Below are 18504 nucleotides of genomic sequence, written 5' to 3'. Positions count from 1 at the left end.
AAAAGAAGTGAAGGAGGCTGGGGGGAAGGGCCAAAAGACCTAAAGGGAAGCTGAGCTCAGAAGGAGGAAGAAGAAACTATTTTGTGAGTTTTCTCTTACAGCTTCAAGGATGAGAGAGAATGTAGGGTGTGGTCCTCTCACTCAGACTGGCCTTGCTGGAAATTTCCTCTGGGTAAATCCTCAGTTTTCACAGTTTTCTCAAATGTTGCTCTTCAAACAGTCTCTCATAAGCTTCCATTTCTGACAGGCTCTCTGTATTCTGGTGAGGCTGGGCATTCTGTCTTCTCTTGTGTATAATTTCTCATTATAATTGTTGCCCCCTCCTCATGTGGTATTGTAGTTATCTGTTTGCCCAGCCAACTCCCAGTTTAGCTGGAGAGAGCTTGGAGAGCCAGCGATGCTGAGTTTGCCCCACGAGCCTCCAGCATTTGGACTATGACTTGGCACACGTTAGTGTTCTCCCTGGAGGACGAGTGAAGGAACGCCCAAGCCTGCAGGGGAGAAGGAGAATATTTTGGGTGTGCAGGTTGATTATGAAATCTTGAGATCCTTCTCTAAGTTAATGTGGTAATGAAGATTAGAAGGTATCAAAGAGAGGTCTGAAATGAGCATTGTCCCTTAGCTGAGTGACTCCAAAGGAATTCACCTTCCTAACTTGATTTATAGCTGTAGCATCTACCCACAAGGCCTCCCTCCACCTCCTTCCTCTCTTGAGAACATTCACTGTTCTACTCTGGATCTAGTGTAGGTCTTGAGAATCAAAACAAGGTAGGCACTAACTCAATCTAGGGATGGGATTTCAGTGTTTGTTTCAACAAGTAGAATGGAAGGTATTTTGAAATATACATAGACGATTAAGAAATGTTGACCCTATACTAAGACACAAGAAAACCTTCAATTCCACAGCATATGAATTAGTGATAGCCTTAGAATAATAATGCAATAATACTCCCCCAGGTTTACCCATTGGGATTTCAAAAACTTCTTTCTAAATAACCCTTAATATGAATCAAAACCGAAAGAACAAAGCACTAGAAATGAACGATAATAAGAGTAGTAAATCTGTGAGAGTGTAGCTGGAGCACAGTTCAGAGCGGTTTTTGTTTTTTTTGTTTTTGTTTTTGTTTTTGTTTTTAAAACTCACATCAAAGGCTTAAAAATAAATGAAATTCTGTTTATGTGACTTTCTTCCTCAGTGACCTCTGAGAACTGGCATTGGAGCCACATGTAATGTGTACCCAGAGTTGCTCTCAACATTTTGTATGTAATAGCTGATTGGATTTTACAAGAGTTTTGTGAGCAAACTATTCAGGTCATGTTACAATTGAGAAATCAGAGGCAGAGAGAAGTAACCTGTTCAAGATGGCAGCTCACAGCTGTGAGGTGTCATGCTGAGTCTTCACTGTGGAAGTCATATGTACCTGCGTATGTTTATATTCATGAGTAGTGGTAGGAAGACATGCATAATATCTCTTCCATTTGAGCATATAGAGTCATCTAGCTTAGATGTAGCATCCTCTAAAATAGGTGAAGATATGTCATTGAGACTGTGGAGAGGCACCTTCAGGCACTAGAGCAGGCACAGGCGTGAGCTCCCATGCCTCTGCTAGAGTAGAGTCCTAATGATGCTATTTAATAGCTGAATTGCTTTGGATGAATTAATTAACCTAATTAGCAGTTAACCATATCTGTAAGTGAGGGAAGAAATATTTGTCCCTTAGAGGATTGATGTGAGACTTAGATAACACACTTGAAGTCATGTAAGTACCTGTGATACATATACATACATATCATCCACTGTCATTGTTGTGACAGTGCACAGAACTTTGGGACTTTGGCTCTTGTTCTCTGGCTTGCTGGTCTTGGACTAATCTTATAATGACTTTATTCCTCAGGTCTCCTCCTTTTAGATAGAGCCAATGCTTTGCCTTCAACTGCTCAGCTAGAACAGATGTTGAAAGTAAAAGCGGGAGGCTCACTAGGGTATCATTATCTGCTGATTTCCTCTTTATTCATATGACAAGGGTGTTGCAGAAGATGAAATTCAGTGAAAAGAGGAAGTGTTTTCTCAGGGAGGGTTTGATACTAAAGAAAATTGTCCTTAGGAGAGCTGGGCATTGGAAAAGGGTCATCTGAGCCTTCAGTAGGGGACAGAGCATTTGCTGGACCCATTGAGAACCCACATACTCACTTAGACTGTCTGGCTCTTTAAATCAAAGAAGAGGGACAGAGTACTCAGACTGGCCCCCCTCCGTGTGTGTGTGTGTGTGTGTGTGTGTGTGTGTGTGTGTGTGCATGCGCGCGTGCGTCCATGTCTGTGTGTCTGGTTCTCCATGAATAGTGGTGTCTGTCTTTGAGAGTCCACAGACACTGGTCCTAGAGGGGGCAGCCTTAGAGCAGTGGGCAGCAGGGATAAGGAATAGAGGATATAATCGTCCCTCTGAAATGGGTCAGGAGAAAACTGGGTTTTAGTTAGTGCTTGGAGCAGAGAACTGTTTCAACCAGGCGAGACGATAGAAACATTTGTACTCTCCTGAGTTTGGCAGGAAGGCTTCTCCCACAGCCCTCTAAGGGGAATGATGGTGACCAGGTGTCTCTTCTCTTTTATTGATTCATCTTTCTTCCTCCCTTCTATCCCTCAATTCCCCTCCCTTCATCTCTAAGTCCCAGTGAAGGAAACTGTTCCTGCACACTGAAGAGGGTTGTGGGGCACTGGAGCCCTCCTGCTGGGCTCCCCTTCCTTGACTACTTGGGTGGTTTCTGAGGTACATTTGAGGTATCCTGAGGTTTTCCCAGACCACAGTAGGGAACTTAAGGCTTAGGTCCTTACTTTGTGAGAAAAACAAATGTTTAACAAAGACATGTATTGTATCCAAGTTCTATAGCTCCAGTCTCTCAGCAAAGGGTGCTTCCTGCATGCCTGAGCTGCCAATTTCATGTTCCAGGCTGCTGCTGGTGGCAGCCTTTGAGTAGGAAGCACTACAATAAGAAGGGCTTAGGACAGAGGCCCTGTACCCAAGCTGCATCTCTATAAATCAGCAACCGTAAGACCTTGACTAATTGTAACTTCTGACGTCCAGTTTCTTAGCTACAGCATGTAGATGGGATTTGTTGACATGATGTGCAAAAAAAAAAAAAAAAAGGGTGTGGGGTGGGGAGGAGTATCTTATGGTCACCAAGTACCTAGTAGTGGCTATAGGAGCAGATACATCTATTTATTCTGTCAGCTGATGTAGACTGACCTAGGTTGTAGTCTGGACTCCTCAACAATCATTACTGTGCAGGAGGAGTCGGCCTTAGCTGTTGTTTTTGAAATTCGCAGTATACTTTAGGCTTGAGGAGGGGAGATAACTGGGTAGCTTGCTGTTGCCAGATTCGTTGGTGGTATCTTTCATCTCCTCACAGGAGAGACATCAAGAGGAAGTAACTGGCTGGCCTTGTGGTTCTCCTGCACACTGTTTTCCCTCTGTGGCTGAACTTTCAGCTACTGTAACATCCTCATTACCACAGGCCTTGATTCTTTGATACTGATGCTGATGTTCTCTTGTTTAGGCTCAGTCATGGGGGCAGAGGATAAAAGGCAGGGTGTGTTTTCCCTGCCTTACTCCCTGAGGTGGGAAACAAAGGGGGGCTTTGAGGAACCTGGATTTACCTGTAATCAGAAGGAAAGGAGCCCCACCCTCTTCCTGGGATAGTTTGTAGATAAAGAAGCCAGAATAGATCTGGGTCCAGTGATGTCAGGTAGCATGTGACCATGGTCCCTTCTTTGTATTTTCTGATGTGGGTTAAATGTTCTTGTTACTTTCATGTATTTAGAGGCTAAACATGAAAAGAACCTGCGAAGATAGACATCCAGAATCCAGAGTAATCCCATTAGTGTCAGGCATCCTTAAGGTTGCATTCAGCTCCCAAAGCTTTACCTTAATGACACATAGACCCATGGTAAGGCCGTTGAGAAGTAGCTCTCATGTACAGTGCTTCACTCAGCATATGTATGTATGTGTGTGTGTGTGTATCTGTGTTTCTATATATGTATGTTTTTTAGTCAGGGTTTTATACTGCTTTGAACAGTCCCCAAGACCAAGGCAACTCTTATAAAGACAACATTTAATTGGGGTTGACTTACAGATTCAGAGGTTTAGTCCTTTATCATTAAAGTGGGAACATGGCAGCATCTAGGTAGGCATGGTGCAGGAGGAGCTTAGAGTCTTATATCTCACCTGAAGGCTGATAGAAGACTGGCTTTCAAGCAGCTAGGATAAGGTCGAAAAGCCCATGCCCACAGTGACACACCTACTCTAGTAATGCCACACATCCTAATAGTGCCACTCCCTGGTGTGAATAGTGTGAATGCCAGGTATGCATTCAGCTATAAGTGATTACTGTTAAATACTTGGAAAATATGGAATAGATTATTGACATGTATCTTAGTCACTCTTCTATTGCTGTGAAGAGACATCATGACCAAGGCAACTCTTACAAAGAAAGCATTTAATTGTGGACTTGCTTAATTAGTCTCAGAGGTTTCTGTAATTATCAGCATGGTGGGGAGTGTGGGCATGCAGGCAGACATGGTGTTGGAGAAGTAGCTTAGAGATCTACATCCTAATCTGCAGGCAGAGAGTGGGGAATAGAGAAGGGGGAGAGGGAAGTAGGGAAGAGAGAATGTGGGAGAGGAGAGATAGAGACAGACAGACAGACAGACAGACAGACATAGAGACTGGGTCTGGCATGGGCTTTTGAAACATCAAAGCACACACCTAGTGACACACTTCTTCCAACAATGCCACACCTCCTAATCCTTCTAATTTTTCCAAATAGTGCCACTTCCTGGTATCTAAGCATTCAAATATATGAGCCATTCTTATCTAAGCCATAAGTATGATGTTGCCCTTTAATTGCAGGTGATAAGGCTGATTTTGGCTAAATGAACAAAAGAACTGTTGAGCTAACTAAAAGAATACAAGTTGAGATCTGCAAAACCTGCCTACAAACAAGGGGAGTGGGGCTCAGGAAAGGAGAGGGGGCAGCTCTGTTGGGTGCTGCCATTAGCTTACTAGGCCTCATTCTCTTCAGACTCTTCTCACAACTCAAATTCCTTGGGGAGCTTAAGTGACCCCAGTGGCCTTCTCAAAATCAGGTGGGTAGGGTGAAGGAGTGTTCCACAGAAGGGGCCCCGGGCTGGCAGACAGATATATTAGTGAATGTATCTCTTTTCTTTTCTTTTCTTTTCTTTTCTTTTCTTTTCTTTTCTTTTCTTTTCTTTTCTTTTCTTTTCTCTTCTCTTCTCTTCTCTTCTCTTCTCTTCTCTTCTCTTCTCTTCTCTTCTCTTCTCTTTTCTTTCTCCTTTCCTTTCCTTTCCTTTCCTTTCCTTTCCTTTCCTTTCCTTTCCTTTCCTTTCCTGCTTGCTTGCTTGCTTGCTTGCTTGCTTGCTTGCTCTGAGCCATCTCTCCAGCCCCCAGTGAATGTATTCTAAGAGATGCACTTGATAACCCTGACCGTCCTGCAGTTTGTAGTCACTGGATACAGACTGAAGAGTAGAGGGGCAAATGACAGTCGGCCATAGAGGTTGATGTGGAGGGTCTTTACAGAGTGGTGGGAGCTTATGGGAGGTTTGGAAGTTTGCATGGGAGAGACAAAATTGGGCTGTCTGAAGTGAGTTTTAAAGATGAAAAAGATTTTGGTAGTTGGATGGATAGCTTTTTGGTTAGAATTCCAGTCTGTATAGCAGCATGGAAAGAAAGACGCTACACGTAAAGGAATGGTGTGTCTAGGAAGTGCAAGGCATTTCAAATGGCTGATCTCAGGAATGCATTGAGGGAGAAGTGTGGTGGGGCTGCATTATAAAGGCCCTGTATGCTTTTCTGGGCAGAGAGATTTTGGTCCTAGGAGATGAGCTGTCATTATGTGACCTTGGGTGTCAGGAGGACATAATTAGAATTTTTTTAGGAGATAGTTGTGGGATGAGTAGGAGGACCCTCCTCCGATTCAAGTCTCTTGAATGCAGCTTTGAAGCTTGAGATGCTGGCTGCTCCAGACCAGACAGAAAATGAGACGTTGAAGAGGATTCCCAGGTGGCTGCAGATTTTGATGGGAATTTATGGATTTGTCAGGATGGTAAAAGGTGACGTGAGGCCTGGCTGCTTTCTTGCTTGTGGAGTTCTGAGCCTTTAAGGGTGACATAGCTAGATGTAGAAGGCTATAAGGCATTGAAAGGTATAGTGGAGTCAGGTGTAAGGGCTCTTGGCCTTCACTTTCAACAGCCAGTATTCTGTGTGCTTAGAAGTCAGCAGTGCCCTGTTATAGCACTTGTCTGGGAGAGAGCAATTAGGAACAATGTGGAGACAACTCAGGCTTTTGTTGCTGGGTGGGAATGGGGTCACTTCCTCTAGATAGCCATTTTGTAATTCTGAGGAGGAAGGTGAATGAGGTTGAGGAGGCTTGCATTCCCTGAAGTTGGCTGGGGACTAATGAAAGAACTTCCCTTTCCTTATAAACATGAGCTCGTGCACAGGGAACAACTTTGATTTTCTTTGCAATAAGTAGTTTCTAAGCATGGGAAAATCTTTACTCCAGCTGTGAAAATCAGTGGCTCATGCTTTGAAGGAACTGCCTGGAACTTGTTTAAATAAGTCAGGTTAGAGTCTGCCTGTTACTAAACCTCTCTAAATTTTAGGTTCTTCAACTAGAGTAAGCTACAAAAATGCCTCTACCTATAGTCACAAGATTGGACTGGGTATGAAGTTCAGTGACAAGCACTTTGCTAATGCATGGAGGCCTAGGTTTTGACCCCCAGTATAAAACAAAGCAAAACAAGACAGATGAACAACAACCAAGACCTTAATTGTACAGTGTACTGGATCCTGTGTGCATATGTTTATGTTCATTATCTTCTTTCTTATTTATTTATTTAGCAGGGTTTCTTTGTGTAACCCTGGTTGTCCTGGAAATTGCTTTGTAGACTAGGCTGGCCTCAAACTCAGAGATGTAGCTGTTTGCCTCCTGAGTGCTTGGGATTGAAAACATGCATGACCACTGCCCAAATTATCTCGTTTACTTGTTTACTCACTGTATGGAGTAGTGCTATTAGCTTTTGACAGTTAAGGTACCCCAGGTCTGATAAACTGGGTAATAACTTGCTTGTCCCTTCTTTCTTCCCTTGCACAGTCAGGAGATAGAGCTTGGATTTAATTACAGGCAACTCCAGAGCATTACAATAGTAGCTTTCTATTCATTTTAAAGAAAATTGTGTGTGTGCATGTGTGCTTAAATATAACCCCTTCAATTACAGTGGCTGTTTATTGTGTTTCTGTTCTCACTCTGGCCTGCTCTGGTCTCTTGCAGAAGCAGCTGACGCAGGATGATGACACGGACGAGGTTGAGATTGCTATTGACAACACAGCCTTCATGGACGAGTTCTTCTCTGAGGTGGGCAGCCTTCCCTTTGTTTTGTTTTGTTTTGTTTGTTTTTCCTGAACGTACATGAGCAAGCAGAATTTCCTCAGTAAGAATAAAGAAACCTCAGATCTTTCAGTGCTGGCAAATGAACAGATGGGCAGGCAGAGCAGTTCCAGGGGATTCTGTTTTTAATTCTTGAGAGTATCTCGACTTTACATCTTATTAAGGAAGTCAGAAGAAAGAGGCTGCAGAGATGGCCCAATGGTTAAGAGCACTTTGTGTTCTTCTTGAGGAACCAGGTTGGATTCCCAGCACACATGAGGTGACTCACCCCATCTGTAATTCCAGTGCTGGGGATCCAAGGCCCTCTTTGTGCCACTGTGGACACCAGGCATGCACTTGGTACACAGATACCTGTAGCCAAAACACCCAGGCAAATAAAATTAAAAAAAAAAAAAAAAGATTTTTAAAAGCCAGCAGAGGGTAAGTTATATGTAATTAAAGAGAGACTTGTAACATCTTAAGTACATGACAACATTTTAATGATGTCTTTTCTTATTTAAAGTTATATAATTTAAATACATTGTCACAGCTAGGAGTAAAACCAAAATTACTCTTTCTTTAGGCCTTTGATTTGTATCAGTGAAATTTGTTGTTTCTTAAAAATTTTCTAGTTGCTTTAATTTTGGTGGTGAGAGAAAAAACAAGATGCTACCAGCTTATATTTGTAAAGCCATACATACCTACAGCTTCATGTGTACTTTGAGCATGAGGTCTTATAGGACTGAGTTATAGTAACACTGAAAGGTGGAAGCATGAGGCAGGAGTGTGTCAGGATGTCAACAGAAATGATGGCTTTGGAGGTTTCCATATTTAGGTTCAGTCAACCTGCTTTTCACCAGCTGTTGATTTTGTGAATGTTCCTTAGCCTGCTGTACCTTATTCTCCTCATCTGTAAACTGGGATTGGTTAGATCGTGATTTTCTACAGGGTTGGATTGGGTCTGATTATGCTCATAAAGCATCCCAAATGTTGCCGGCATATACGTACTCAGTGAACAGCACTTAACTCCTCACTGCCCCCCAGTCTGACTGTCACTGAAGTTTCTGTCTCTCTTTGTCTTAGTTAGGGTTTTACTGCTGTGAACAGACACCATGACCAGGCAACTCTTATAAGGACAACATTTACTTGGGGCTGGCTTACAGGTTCAGAAGTTCAGTCCATTATTACCGAGGTGGGAGCATGGCAGTATCTAGGCAGGCAGGGTACAGCAGGAGCTAAGAGTCCTACATCTTCATCTGAAGGCTGCTGACAGAATACTGGCTTCCAGGCAGCTAGGATGAGGGTCTTTAAACCCACACCCACAGTGATATACCTACACCAACAGGGCCACACCTTCTCCAAATAGTGCCACTCCCTGGGCTGAGCGTATACAAATCATCACACTATTTATCTTTTCATTTCCCTGGAAAGAAACAGAGACCTCATTTTCTTTGTGAGGGGTAATTCAGGAGTTTTCCACAGTCTGGATTGTGTGTATAGAAAGTGGACCTCCAGATTCCCCCAAATGGAGTGGAGTAGAACTTGACAGTTCATGGTTGCTCATCTGCTCAGTTAAGAACTGGGTTGAGTCCTACTGGGCTCCCTTGTCTAGCTTTAATAGGAGAAGATGTCCCTAGTCTCACTGCAGCTTGATATACCAGGGCAGGTAGGAGAGAAAGGAGGGGGGAAACTGAATAAAATAAAATAAATAAAAAAAGAAAGAAAGGAAGGAAGGAAGGATGAAAGGAAAAGAGAGAAAGAAAGGAAAGAAGAGAGAAAGAAAAAGAGAGAAAGAAAAAGAGAGAAAGAAAGGAAGGGAGAAGGACAAAGAGAAAGGAAGGAAGAAAGATAAAGAGAGAAAGAAAGAAAGGAAGGAAGAGAGAAAGAAAAAGAGAGAAAGAAAGGAAGGAAGAGAAAAAGAAAAAGAGAGAAAGAAAGAAAGGAAGGAAGAGAGAAAGAAAGAAAGGAAGAAAGAACTGTGTTGAAGCTAGCCTGAATGTGTGTTGTTCTGACTGGAAAGTTGGCCATAAGCCTCCACAGTGCCTAACTCAGCTTGTGGGTAGGTGCTGCCTTTCAGTCAGTGACTCAAAGTGAGGTCAAACAACACTTGTGTTGTTCTACTTTGTGGACAGTGGAAGACAATGCTCTTGTTCAGTGGTGGAGGTGGACCTGAGTTGATGTCAGAAGACGTCTCCGGTCACTACAGTCTTTCCCTGGTGACTCACATTCAGTAAGGAATATCTTCTCTATGATGAGGAATCTTTTCTAGTACCTCTGTTCTCTCTCTTTTCCTGAACCACAGGAGTGTCCCTAAGAGGCTGTATTCCTTGCACGTTAGGAAGATGGTGGGCTTTGGTCTCTGAGTAAAGGGTTGTGTCTGTTTTCCTGGTTGGTACTGGGTACATGGTCATGACCATCCTTTGTCAGAAGGGATACAGTGTAAGTCTTCATAGAGAGAGAGAATCACCAGGGTTGCCATAGAACCTGGCATAATATGTCCTCTAGAGATTGCTAGACATTGCTGCTCAGACACAGCCAGGGACTGTTAATAAACAACAGGTCAGGGTTGGTCGTGGCTGTTGGCTCAGTAAGAGTGTTCACTCTGGATAGCAGTGTGAGATGCCATGAGCCCTTGTGAGCTACATTTATTTATTTATTTTGTGTGTGTCTGTGCATGCATGCATACATCTTGACATGTGTAGGTTAGAAGATGACTTGAGGGAGTTGATTCTCCCTGGCTAGGTGTGTCTCAGGGATCTAGCTTGAGTGATGGAAATGTCTTTACCAAATGGACCATCTCTTTCATAGATTTAGAATGCACGTTATCTTTCAAAAGGCTCCAGGAAGTCCCACAGTGAAGAAATTTGCTTTACTAGGCTCTCTCAGTGTTTGGTTCTTCACAGACCTGACGTGGAACTTTTATTAAGGAGGCTAAGTGACTGCACTTTGGGACAGCCTGTAGATAATAGATGTACTTGCTGTGATTTTTCTTTTTTTTGCCTAGAAGTATGAGCTCAGGCTACTAGCATCATTGGGTTTTGCTGGGGTTCTCTGCCAATGAGTGGCTTTGGCATCCATGTGGTGGGTAAACTGAGCAGGCAGCTGTTGGGGCTCAGTGCTTAGAGGTGCTAACTGGGATGGATCCAGGTTCCTACAGGGGCTGCTGCCAAAGGCAGCCAGTGATTAGAGAAGCAGCACAGCAGAGGGAACAAAGCTTAATTTACTGGGGCTGGCATTCTCTGTGGCCAGGGAAAAAACTATGAAATCTTTTAACTCCTCCAGGTCAGTGAGAAAGAGAAGGAAAGAAAGAAAATTCTCTCTCACACACACACACACACACACACACACACACACACACACACACACACACACTGAGTGGATGAAACAAAAGGCAGAATCCAATAACTTCATACACACAAATATACATGCATATATACATACACACATAGTACATGTATACAGACCTACAGATAGACATATACATATTGACACACAGAATGTTTAGAGCAAAGCTCCAGCAAGCTGGCTCCAAGTATTTCATATATACATACATAAAAACACACAATTGGTGGAAGGAGTAATGTTCTAACCCCCATTCACCCATTCACCCAAACTTTACACACACACAAACACACACACACACACACACAGTTGATGTATATGGGAGAAGCAATGTTCCAGCCACACCATCCTTTATTCTTTCTTCCATAACTTATATATCCCAGCAGAATCTTTCAAGCAGTATACAATTATAATGTGATTATATGTTAGTTTTCTTCTAGTGAATGATTATGAAAAACAATGTGGGGCTGGTGAGATGGCTCAGCAGGTAAGAGCACCCNACTGCTCTTCCAAAGGTCCTTAGTTCAAATCCCAGCAACCACATGGTGGCTCACAACCATCCTGAACAAGATCTGACTCCCTCTTGTGGTGTGTCTGAAGACAGCTACAGTGTACTTACATGTAATAAATAAATAAATCTTTAAAAAAAAAAAAAAAGAAAAACAATGTGTTTTCTGATACCTTTACGAGAAATAACATTGCGTAGTACAGTTATTCTGAAAAACCCACATAATCCATAATCAAGCATCTTGTTATTGATTAACAAAGTGTAAGCAAGCAAGGGAGTTTTCTCAGCCAGTTTCTCTGACTGGCAGGCAGCAGTTTACAGTTATGAAGAAAGCGGTAATTATTTCATTATTTATCTTTAAAACTAATCTTGTAAAAACTTAAAAAGAATCACAGATTTAAATTTTTATAAAAAAAAAATCAGTCATATATGTGTTAAATCCTCAAAATGCACATCTCCTCATCAACAGTTCTTAATAAATCTTATCAGGAAGCTGAGGGCAAAAAATGGGTATAAGAAATCCATTATCACCAGTCCAGCCTCAGTGAGAGTCACGTCAGCCAGTGCTGCCATTGTTCTTGTTCCCTGGTCATAAAAGGTCCCTGGCTTAACTCGTAAGAGTGTGTGTGTCTTTCTGAACTTCACATTGTTCCCTAAGATATTTTATATCAGAGCCAGTGGTAAAAACATCTCAACCTAGCTTCACTGACAACTTTATTTTTCCAAGTGTTTTCTAAGGGTGGTAGTCACTGTTGACAATCTACATCTCTAAATTCTTCTCTAGGGTGGTGATAGAATCATAATCCGCTCTAGCAGTAATGCCTGAAAGAGATCAAACATTAATATTGCGAATGCCAGAGATACTGCCCAGTGAGGGACTGGAAGCCCCCTTAAAGTTTTCATATAACTCTTAGAGTAAGAGGAATGCAAGCAGAGCAGAATTCCATTACAGCATAAAGTCCTCAGGACACATAGTTCTCAAGGCTGTGCCACACCAAGGCCCATGGCACAGAACTCACCAGTTAGGCTGCACTGGCTGGTCAGGGATCCACCTGTCCCTGCCTTTCCAGTGCTAGGATTATAGAGATACCTCTATACCTTGGGTTTTAGGAATTGAATTCAGCCTCTTAAGTTTACAAGACAAATGCTTTACCAACTGGACCATTTCCCACAGCCTCAAGCATACTTATTTCTTGAAGTTAATTGTAGCCATATGTTGATTAAACGGGCATTTACAGAGCGACCCTGTGTGTTTGGTACCATGAGGTCTGTCAAGTAGTCTGAGGTGAGAAATGCAGTCCTAACATTTGAAGTGATCTTCACTTAACATCCAAAGTTCTCCAGAGCTAGGCGGGGCAGGGGTGGAGGTGGGGGTTAGGTAAGGGTGTGTGTAGATGGAGCAGTAGGAAATACAGAGGGACTAATTTTGAAGCTCGGGGATTGGCTGTTTCGGTTTGAGTTTTGTTAGAGCTAGGACCTTTCAAAGTAATTGTAATGTGGAAATCTAGGCACTAGAGTCAAATCCAGTGGGTTAAGAACTTGTTAACTCTTTCAGTAGGGTATTGCATTCGAGGTGGGTAGGCAAGCTGGTAGATTCTGATTTCTAGGCTCTTCCTATTGGAAGAGGCGGGAAGCTTTGGCTGGTCATTTGGCAATTTGCTTTTGACCTTTCTTTCCCACCTACCTTTCTGCACTTTGTTCTTTATTGCTGGGAACTACATTAAAAATGTATATATTATATAGATTAGAAGATTTATATGTCATATATGTGTATACTGTGCCCTGCTTGAAGCCACTGTCCTCACTGCTTTCTACTGTGGTCCTTCTTTTAAGTTTTTAATAGTGACTCACCTATTTTCATGGGCTGTGTGTGTGTGTGTGTGTGTATGTGTGTGTATGCGCACTCACAGGCATGTGTGCATGTGTGTAAATTCTGTATGAGAAAAAAATATACCTACTTGACTTTCTGAGACTGTTTTAACATGATTTTCCCCCCTTAACATGATAAACTCTAGTTCCATCCACTTTCCTACAAATGACAATATTTTATTCTTTCTGTCTCAATAATGTTCTTATATGCACACATTTTAAATCCATGTATTAGGTCACAGATACTTGGGCTGATTCTATATCTTGATAATTGTGAATATTGCAGCAGTAAAAATGGGTGTGCAGTGTCTCTGCTGCATGCTGACATCATTTCCTTCAGGTGTATTTGTAGGAGTGGTGTAGCTGGGTCACGCACAAGTCTGACTTTAGCTTTTTGAGGAACCTCCATACTGATTTCCATAGTGGCTATACATTCCCATCAACACTGTATCTCCTTATTCACCTTGTTCTTTTTATGATTGACATTCTGATTGGGGAAAATTGATGTTTCAACCACGTTGATTTGAGAATATTGTCTTAGAAAACTTGTTTTTATTGGTCAGCACAACTCTGAGGTCATTCTTTTCACTTATAAAGAGAAGTTGGAACACTAATCTAAGTCTTGATAAAACCCTTTAGGGACTTGGGAGTTTAGGAGAGGTAGAGATTAATTTTTTTTATTATTTTATTTTACTCTATTTTTTTCTTCTCTCATCCTGACAACAGTTTCCTCACCTTGCCCTCCTCCAGCCTTTTTAGCCCCACTCCATTCTCCCCCAGGCCTCCTTCTCCCTCCCTGCCTCTCCTTAGAAAAGGGCAGGTCTCCCAGAAATGTCAACCAGACATGGCATAACAACAAGACTTGGCACATACCATTTCATCAAGGCTGGGCAAGGCAACCCAGTAGGAGAAAAATGGCTCCACAAGCAGGCAAAAGAGTCAGGGACAACCCTACTCCCTCTGTGAGGATTTCCACAAGAACACTAAGCTACTCAGCCATGACATAAATGGGGACTTGGGTCAGACCCCTACAGTTTCCCTGATCTCTCAAGTTCCCATGAGTCCCAGCCAGTTGACTCTGTGTACTTTGTTTTTGTGGTGTCCCTGACCCCTCTCATTCCTCCAATCCTTCCTTCCCATCCTCAACAGGATTCCCTAAGCTCCACCTAATGTTTGGCTGTGGGACTTTGCATCTTTTCCCATCAGTTGCTGCATGAAGACTTGGCAGAAACTAATTTTTAAGCAGAATAAGTAAAACATTTTGCATTTCCTTTCACCTCACCTAGCCACAGTCTGCTAGGACTTTCTCTGGTTTCTGTTTTCAAATTCAATTCCACTGGAGAATTAGGTCCAGGGGAAGAAGCCATTATGTCTGCTATAGAGAGATGGCTTAGTGGTTAAAGCACTTGACACACAAGTGTGAAGATATGGCTCATATTCTCAGGATCCATGTAAATGTCAAGTAGGCATGATTTCCACCTGTAATTTCAGCCTCAGGGGGCAGAGATGGGGGATCCCTAGAGCAGGTAGCCATGTCCACAAATACAAAATTTGCCTGAGTGACCCTGCCTCAATGAATAAGGTGCTTTAGGGATTGAAGGTGATTCCCAGCATCAATCGCAGGCGTCTATACATGTTCCCACATGCACATTTGTTCCCCGTGGTGGTCTGAATATGCTTGGCCTATGGGAAGTGGCACTGTTAGGAGATATGGCCTTACTGGAGGAGGAGGAGGTATAGACTCGTTAGTAAGTGTGTCATTGTGGAGGTGGGGCTTTAAAGTTATACATGCACACACACACTCACACTCAAGTTTGGCCAGTGTGATCCAGACCTTCTTCCTGGCTGCTTGCAGAGACAGTCTCCTCCTGGCTGCCTTCAGATTAAGATGCACAACTCTTGGCTCTTCCAGCACCAAATCTGCCTGCGTGGTACCATGCATTATATCTCATGATGATAATGGACTGAACTTCTGAAAGTGCAGCCAGCCCTAGTTAAATGTTTGCTTTTATGAGTTGCCTTGGCCATAATATGTCTTCACAGCAATAAAACCCTAACTAAGACATGCCCATATGTGCTCATACACTTGTTATGTGTTGTGTACACATAACACACATATATGTATGGAAATGGAAAAAGACAAAAACAACTTCTTCCTTTCAGTTAGATGAGCCTGGTTAGTATCATGTGGTCATTTTAATTGGCAGCACCTACCATCAAGAGTGGGTGACATGATGTCCTTAGGTTTCTGTAAGTGGCTACTGGGGACACTTGGATTGCTGTAGGATTAAACGAGACATACTTTTAAAGGTGTAGCATAGTGTATGGCATATAACAAATGAGAGGTTATTACTGCTGTTTGTGTTTAGTGTTACCATTTAACATTCATTATGTACTTGACGTGGTGTAAGCTTGTTCAAGGTCATAAAACTGCTAAGAGATGGAGCTGAACCCTGAACCTGCTCTGCTTGCTAGTGAGTGTGTGTTTTAATTGTATCACATAGAGTCTCATATTGTTGACATATCATTGGGATATAGTCTGAAAATCAATATGTAGTTAAAGGGCACTGGAGATGAACTAGCCTTGAATTTAGTGGTGATTTGAAAAACTCACTTTTGGGTTTTCCCCAACCCATCAGCAATGCTTCTATTCACTGTGTACTTCTGATAGGGAGTTGTGGTCAGACAGAGAAGTAAGGTACAGCATGATCTCTGCAAAATGCTGCTGTAATCAATGTGTTCTCTCTCTCTCTCTCTCTCATGTATGTATACATATGAGTGCACATCCATGAACATGCATGTATAAGCAGGATGTGAGTGTCATTCTTTGTCATTCTCTGCTTACTATTGTATTCAGATAGGGGCTCTTACTGAACCAGAAACTCACTGTTTTGGCTGGTCTTGCTGGCCAGTACTTTCAAGCGCTGTCTGTCTTTGCCCACCAATGCTGGGTCTATAGACATGTGCAGCAATGCTTTACAGAACTGGTCTTACAGGATATGGGTTGGACATGCACATCAACCTGATTTGGGGTGAATAAATGCACCTAAGCTTAACAGAGATGGGGTCTGTGGTCCTTACCTGGTTGAGAAGACAGGGTCTGGATGCTTGGTTCAAACCTCAGTTTCCTCTTGTTTGAAGTCTCTGCTTCAGTTCTTTTGATGGCAACCTCACAAAATGACTGCAAAGGGCCGAGCATCGACTAGATATATGATAGTGTGGGGTAATGTCAAGCACATGCGTTTACGATTAAGTACTTATCAGTTCCTACACAGCTTCTCCCCACCCCATGATTTGTTTGATGATCTGGTGAATGCACAAGAGGAAATCACATGTAGCTCTCACTAAGAGATACTCTGAAGTTCAGAAATTCATCCTTCAGGAAGATGAACATTTTCAAGAAAAAACTGACTCAAAGCTCAAGAAGGAAAGGAGAAGGGCAGGGGCAGGTGGTCTAGAGACCACCAGTGTTCACATAAATAACATATGTGATCTCAACCTGGTACAACCTATAACTTATTAAACTTTACTTTTCTAATATGAATAATAATACTAATGTACTCTTAAATCTTTTGTTCACTATTAAAATGCTGTATAACTTGAGTAGTTGTACATGTTTATTTATACTCTAATATGATCACATTAATATTTTATTTTACATCTTTAAGCAATGATCTTACAGTGAAACTATGGTACATCTAAGCCAGCATATTAGTAGAGGGGAAAAAAATCCTTTGAGTGGCAAAAATGCTGATGTGAAGGATAGAAAGGACAAGCTTGATTTGGCTATGTTTTTGGAGCACTTTAATAGGTTTTTAAAGACATGACCCATCCATTGGAAAAAAGGGGCACTGGATGCCACCTATGTATTGAGTCTGCATTCCATACATTAAGATTGTATTGTGTCAGTGTATTCTTGTTGGTTAATTGTTGCCGTGCTAATGTCCTCTTCACTTTGGGATAAGACAGATAGGCACATTGGGGGCTGAGGTCTCTTTTGTATCTGCTGTCCCTACTGTGATCTGCTTCAGGGCCCATGGTGCCCAGGCAGCTGGTGCCTGTGGAGGAGCTGAGGGACATACACTTAGTGCTCATGCAGCAGTGTTCTCTGATGGTGTTCTGTCATAAACCAGAATGTTGTATGGCACACACCTGAGCAGACAGAAGTGGCCCAAGGCTGTAATTCTGGGTTCTGATCAGCATTGGGGTTAGCTTGTAAGTGTTGGGTCACAGAAACATGTGTCTAGGAGGAACCTGGCTGTTTTCTGATATGACCTTGCCAAGTCTCTTTCTTTCCCCCAGCCCCTGTCTCCTTCATCTGCCTCTCTTCTCTCTTCCTCCTTTCTCTGGTTTTCACTTTCTGTTTGCTCCGTTCTCTTTGACTGCTTTCCTTCCTCCCTGCCCCATCCTCATCCTCTCCTACTCTCACTTGGGGCCTCTTCCTCATACTGTTTGCAGTTACTTCTCCTGGTTGTCTCCACCGGTTCCCTCAAGCTGAGTGTGGAGGGGAGGAGTGTGGATTCTAATGACTGTTCTTTATGGACTAATTTACTGGACAGTGGAGATGGCACTCCCTGGGCAGCTGAAGATTTGTTAATGCTCTTCCACAAACACAGAAGGTAGACAGCTCGCATCAGGAAGCTCTGCTAAGCATTCCTTTCAGAAGTGGACATATTTTCCCTCTTTGATGGTGAAGGCTGTTGTCTTTTTGATTATAGATTGAAGAAACACGGCTCAACATTGACAAGATCTCGGAGCATGTAGAGGAAGCTAAGAAACTCTACAGTATCATTCTCTCTGCACCGATCCCAGAGCCAAGTGAGTGTTGACTGAGTTGAGTTACTGTATTGACCCTTGGCATTGGAGCTGAGACAGGCTTGCTTTCTTCTGCTCTGGGGATAGTAGGGGAGCATACACATTCCCTTGTGCTAATGTACATATGATACCACATCTCCCCTCCCTCTCCCCTCCCCTCCCTTCCTTTCCCCTCTCTCCCTTCCTCCCTCTTTCCCTTTCCCCCTCTCTCTTCCTCCTTTTCTTCCTACCTTCCCTCTCTTCTTCCCCTCTCCCTGCCCTCTCTCTCTTCCTCCTTCTCTCCCCTCTTCCCTCTCTCTCTCTCCCTCCCTCCTCCTCATACTTTTCTTCTCCTTCTCCTTTTCCTTCTCCCCCTTCACCTCCTCCTCCCGCTCCTCCTCCTTCTCCTCCCTTCCCCTCCCCCCTCCTCCTGCTCCTCCTGCTCCTCCTGCTCCTCCTGCTCCTCCTGCTCCTCCTCCTCCTCCTCCTCCTCCTTCTTCTTCTTCCTCTTCTTCTTCTTCTTCTTCTTCTTCTTCTTCTTCTTCTTCTTC

General features: G+C 42.9%; 1 protein-coding gene across 5 annotated transcripts in view; it reads left to right on the top strand.

The window, feature by feature from the left end:
* Positions 1-18504, top strand: part of Stx3 (syntaxin 3) — a 43595-nt gene that overhangs the window by 8744 nt on the left and 16347 nt on the right. For 4 of the 5 annotated variants that reach the window (XM_021151484.1, XM_021151486.1, XM_029472575.1 and 1 more), the window contains exons 2-3: positions 7345-7428; positions 17878-17977. In XM_021151484.1, the coding sequence (XP_021007143.1) occupies positions 7345-7428; positions 17878-17977 (184 nt within the window). Of the gene's footprint in view, positions 1-7344; positions 7429-17877; positions 17978-18504 lie in introns of those variants that run through there. The other variant, XM_029472576.1, reaches the window with a different exon arrangement.

This window comes from Mus caroli, chromosome 19 (genome assembly GCF_900094665.2).
Source record: "Mus caroli chromosome 19, CAROLI_EIJ_v1.1, whole genome shotgun sequence".
Lineage (NCBI taxonomy): Eukaryota > Metazoa > Chordata > Mammalia > Rodentia > Muridae > Mus > Mus caroli.
Note: the sequence above shows the minus strand (reverse complement) of the source record. Positions and strands in the feature narration are given on the sequence as shown.